The sequence below is a fragment of the Theobroma cacao genome, chromosome 1, assembly GCF_053813885.1.
Source record: "Theobroma cacao isolate CCN51 chromosome 1, ASM5381388v1, whole genome shotgun sequence".
Taxonomy (NCBI): domain Eukaryota; kingdom Viridiplantae; phylum Streptophyta; class Magnoliopsida; order Malvales; family Malvaceae; genus Theobroma; species Theobroma cacao.
In genome coordinates, this window is record NC_142639.1 from 17,195,705 (window position 1) to 17,200,552 (window position 4,848).

General features: G+C 35.8%; 1 protein-coding gene across 3 annotated transcripts; it reads left to right on the top strand.

Moving 5' to 3' along the window:
• Window positions 1-804: 804 nt before the first annotated feature.
• Window positions 805-4,638, top strand: XRI1 (x-ray induced transcript 1). Of its 3 annotated transcripts, none has more exons than XM_088808221.1 (9): window positions 805-1,187; window positions 2,022-2,077; window positions 2,193-2,312; window positions 2,412-2,551; window positions 3,024-3,087; window positions 3,179-3,278; window positions 3,359-3,399; window positions 3,556-3,639; window positions 3,912-4,638. In XM_088808221.1, exons 1-9 carry the CDS (start codon window positions 1,168-1,170, stop codon window positions 4,187-4,189), a joined length of 903 nt encoding a protein of 300 aa, XP_088664347.1. In that variant the 5' UTR covers window positions 805-1,167; the 3' UTR covers window positions 4,190-4,638. The 3 variants fall into 3 exon arrangements, with proteins under 3 accessions (XP_088664347.1, XP_017969848.2, XP_017969849.2); XM_018114359.2 differs by having other exon boundaries at window positions 808-1,187; window positions 3,176-3,278; XM_018114360.2 differs by lacking the exon at window positions 805-1,187 and adding an exon at window positions 1,715-1,864 and having other exon boundaries at window positions 3,176-3,278.
• The last annotated feature ends 210 nt before the right edge of the window (window positions 4,639-4,848 follow it).

Consider the following 4,848-nt stretch of genomic DNA (forward strand, 5'->3'; position numbering starts at 1 on the left):
GACTTTTCCACTATTCTCATATTTATTATCCTCTATGTTAGGCAAAGATGTTAAGTTCGCATTAGACAGTGTGCAATTTTTGACTTACTAAGTCAAAACACATTGTGCAAGTGGCAATATATAGAAATGAAGCAATGGACCACTTCCTTAGACGTATATAAAACAAATAAATAGTAAATAATACATAAATAAATAAAAAAAATTAAGTAATTCAATCGAGATTGTTTGTTATTATCTTCTTATCTAGTTTTCTTTATTATTGTGTCTTAAATTTGTGATGATCTGATAATTATTATATTTATATTATTATTAATATGTACGAGAGGAGGAAGAAAGAATTGATTGCATTGCATTCGATTCATTCATATGAGGGGTCCATTTTCTTTAAGCCCATTGTGACCTCACCGCCAACTAAAAAGAGGACCCATCTTAATTGCAGCAGGAAGTTTCTCACGTTCTTATTACTACCACACAGTCCTTTTTTGGGGAAGCCCGAGCACCACGCGCCTCAATCCTAGTGCCCTTAAATGGACCAAACCAAACAAGGCAGGTTCAAACTACCCGGGGACAGTTTTCCTTGGGCAATTGGACCATTGACCCACGCCCGCAAAACAATCGCGTGAATGACGCCCCAACACCCACCCTCACCCCCGGCAAAAAACCCACCAAAAAGTAGGAAAATGCACTGCTTTTTCTTTTTTAAATTTTGGTAGGAAATCTAACCGTAATTAATGACGTGTTAACAAAAATAGAACCCTTAAAATGCTTTCACTGAAAGACAGTTGTTAAAAAAAAAAAAAGGTTAAAACAAAAAGGGGAAAAAGGAAAAATAGAAGAGAGAGAGGGAGAGAGAGACGGCGCCTTTTTGTTTTAACCGGAGTATTATTACAGCGCATATCTCAAGCGAAGGCCAAAGAGCAAGGCAGTGAAGTTGCTGCTTCTACTGCTTTATAGATATTATATTTTTATTTTGTTATTATTTATATCTGCATTTGTGTTGGTGGATTTGCTTTGATAAATAGTTGAAAGGGAAAAAAAATCGATCTCTGTGTAACGGCTACTTTTGATGGTGTTGTTGAAGAAGTGAAGACTGAGAAATAAAAAAAAAAAAAACAGAGAAGAAAAGGAGGCTGTGCTTTGGTTCAGTTTTTAAGGGAAGCAGAGGGAATGGATTACAACAATGATCAGTAAATTTCCTTTATCTTTTGGTTTTTAAAATGCGTGTTTTTCTGATGATTGTTTCTGGGTTCTTTTTTTTTTTTAAGTTTTTATTATAATTTTTTTTTTTTGCATTTTTTGGGGGATGAATGCTTGTGTTTCTTAGATGGGTTTTTGCTTGATTTTACGTTTTTTTATGGATTAAATGCTGCATTTGGTAAATGTCTTTGCTTCGATTTTTTTCCCCTTCAATTTTTGAAGTTGGGATATGTTGGATTTATTTTTTGTACTGTAACTGAAATGGTAGAGTGAGAGAGTGACGATGTGGGCTCTGAATAAAATGGTGGGTCTTTGTTTTTTAATTTTTTTCTTATCCCCTTTTTTGTGCTTTTTGATTAGCTTAAACATCAATGCTGAAAAACATATAGATTATGATCCCCTTTCCTTGTTGCTGGATCCAAATGGTACAAGTGTCCTTTTTATTATTCTACATGTGATGTTTGTTTGGGGCACTATTATAGGATCCAATGCTTCAATTTTACTGTTTCCTTTTTTTTTTTTTGGTTGTACTTGTGTGGTGGAAATGTTTCCTGTTTGCTGTTGTTCATCGGGATAATATTCCATTTCACTATTCCCCCCTTATATCTATGTAGTTTTATGGATTATGTTGGTGATTTAATTCTCAACTTATTTGTTCCAAGCCTATGTAAGGTTTTTCTTCATGCTGGTAAAATGTATCATGAAGTCCACTTTTAGGTCAAGCGTTGGATGATTCATTGTGAAGTCCATCTGCATTGGCTCTTTGCTTTGGCCTGAATATGGTGTAGATGTATTTTTTATGTTTATTGTGTGATTGGTGGCAGGGAGCCTTGGAATTGGCATGGGGAGAATTATGGTGTTGAAAAGAACTCCAATTTTGGTAAGTTAATACCTCAGACAATAATTTATATACAGGTCAACATATTTGAAGTAGCGAAGTAAGAAAAAAGATTTAAGAAAATATGATTAGTGACGTCTGGATAACATCTGAGCAGACGCCTCCCAAGGTGTATGGACTCAAGTGACCTTGAATGAGGAAGACCTTTCCTACATGTTTGATGAAACAACTCCTGTTAAGGAATGTGGGGATCTGTCATACCATGTTGCACATAATGGTAACCTTTGTTCTGTTGATATTCTTGGAAATTTTCTTGTCTTTGTAATACTAGCTTTTCTTCCTTTTCCTTCAAAAGTAATAAGATGGTGAACTTCAGATAATATCAGCAAGGAACCAGAAGATAGGAGGGAGACCTCTTCACAAGTTAAAAGGCGCAGAATGCTTCAATTCGACACTCATGCAATAGATTCTTCCCTTGTCTGTGAAGAGATGCCATCTGCATTCCTAAAATCAAGGGTGAGTGCTAGATAACAGTTTTATTTCCGAGAACATGAAGGTATATTTTTCAAGCTGCTATCTTTAAACTTTGTTTCGAAAGTTTGACCGAGAATCATATGCTAGATATGGAACCTGATGTTAGAAAACATATCAGTTAATTGTAAATTGTTTTATATTACTCAGAAGGAAAACTATTTCATCCCCATCATTTTTGTGCATCAATCAGCAATTGGTTTGCACTGGTCAATCTAGTATGATTCTATCTACTGGCTAGAGGTTGCTGATATCTTCAAAATTTTATCTTTCCTATAATTCATTCATTCATTGTTTTCAAGAAGTTGCCTATTGTGGTGGCCTTTGAAAAATGTGCATGTTGGATCTATGTTTAGTTACTTTCTCATGAGATGTAATTAAAACTTTTGAATATTGGTTTATGTAGGCTGGGTGTTGCAATGTTTTTGTTTATTTGTTTCTTTTTTTCCATGCTTAGGAGAGGGATGAGTCATTTGAAGAGGTTTTACCTGATGCATCACAGTGGGCTGCGGGATTTTCAGGTATCTCTTGCAAGTTCATTTTCATACAAATAATAATCAACTGGAACTGAATTGTATTTGGGTTTTTAATCAAAGCAAAATATTGCAGAAGATGCATCAGCTTCCAGTTATGAGGGCCTTGATCAATCGTGTGAAGGGTGGCTTGCTGAATATTTTAATGATGCAGAGATGCTTCTTAGCTCTGATGATATGTATGCTTCTATTGACTTTCAACATTTTTGTCTGATCATGTTATCAATATGTTCTGATTGCTTTATAATGTGAGATTCAGGAATCTTACTGGGGCATCTGATGTTCCAATTGATATTTCAGGTACACGAGACCCTTCCTTTTGAGGGAATGTGTGCTGTTGTTATCTTCATCTTTTATTCTCAAGTCTTGTGTGTCATTGTTTCATCATTTCTCTCTCTCTCTGTCTCTAAATTGCATATTATCTTAACTTTATGAGACTTGATTCTCCATTCGTAGAGTTGTGCACTGCCCAACCTGAGCCTGGCGCTGATGCTGTCCAAAAGCAGGCAACTCGAACTCCCCGAAATGTTGTTTTCAAAGGTACTGATCTGTTCTTTTCTCTCTCTTTGTTGTTTATGTCTGTTGAATTTTGTTTTCCTTCTGTTTGTTATGTTTTGGCCTGTTTTTTTCCAGTACATCTCCTTCCCCTGCTGTTGTTATAAAGGAAAAGTATAAGCTTTTATAAATTGTGTGTGTCCATTTCAAATATCATGTCCTTTAAGTAGGACTTCAATGACCTACCATCTTTTACATTAAACTTTCAATTGCTCTAATTAAGATTAACATTGTCAGATTGGATTTTGCTCATTTAGGTAGGAAGTCTTTCATACGGACGCCCCCTAAGCTAGCATCTTCTGTGGCCTATCCATTTGCTTTCATTAAACCCTGTGGTTTCCATGGAGATGTTACCTTGAAGGATATAAACCAGCGAATCCGAACTCCACCACCCTCAAAATCAAAACAAAGCAATGAAGATCTTGCTGCTGCTTTTCCAACTTCTGCTTTTTCTGGGAAGCCTGTTGTTGGCAAAACTAAAATTCGTACTGAAGGAGGAAAAGGCAGCATCACAATAATGAGAACCAAAGGCTGAGTGAGTAGATAAGTGTTCTTCTGAACTTTCTTTTTTATGGTCCTTTGATCTCCCTCCGGGTTAAATCTTGTGGTAGAGTATCTCTGTATTATTCCTGGGTCTGACTAGTATAGAAGCTGATACTGCATTTTTTTGTTGGACATCTTGGAAGTCATAATACACAGTAAAGTGTTTATGTTTCCAAGTATTGTTCTAGGTGCCAAATAGTTGTTTTTTACATGGTGGCTTTATTTTAGGCTCTAAATGAAAGTCATGATGTCTGAGATCCACCTATGTTCTTTTGGTTTTGGAAAAGACCTAATTAATGCTTTCGCTAACATGCAGAACTTGTGTATTCACATGGTATATCTAGATAATGTCTTTTACATGTAGTGGAAGCATAAGCTTGTATGGTTGACCTCTCTCTCTTTCTCTAACTCAATGACAACATAAGTATATTGCTGTGTAAAGGATCATTAGTATCAACTTTTATGTTGTCACACATCTTTTGCTAACGCATATCTCTGCTTAAACATCTATATTGTATGGTTTATTGTGCTAGCCTTTGCCTGATATTAGTTTGGGGTCAGCAGGTGATTCAATTCAAGTTTCAAACAGTAGATAGTTATTTGTCTGGTGTTGATACTCATGCCTCAGAAGGATTTTGGAGCTCCAAATTC

What these genes read in the sequence shown, in the direction of transcription:
- XRI1 (XM_018114359.2), top strand. Translation starts at nt 1,168, where the DNA reads ATGGATTACAACAATGATCA. An exon ending in TGTTCCAATTGATATTTCAG is followed by an intron (nt 3,400 to 3,555) that starts GTACACGAGACC and finishes CTCCATTCGTAG; the next exon opens with AGTTGTGCACTGCCCAACCT. An exon ending in CCGAAATGTTGTTTTCAAAG is followed by an intron (nt 3,640 to 3,911) that starts GTACTGATCTGT and finishes TTGCTCATTTAG; the next exon opens with GTAGGAAGTCTTTCATACGG.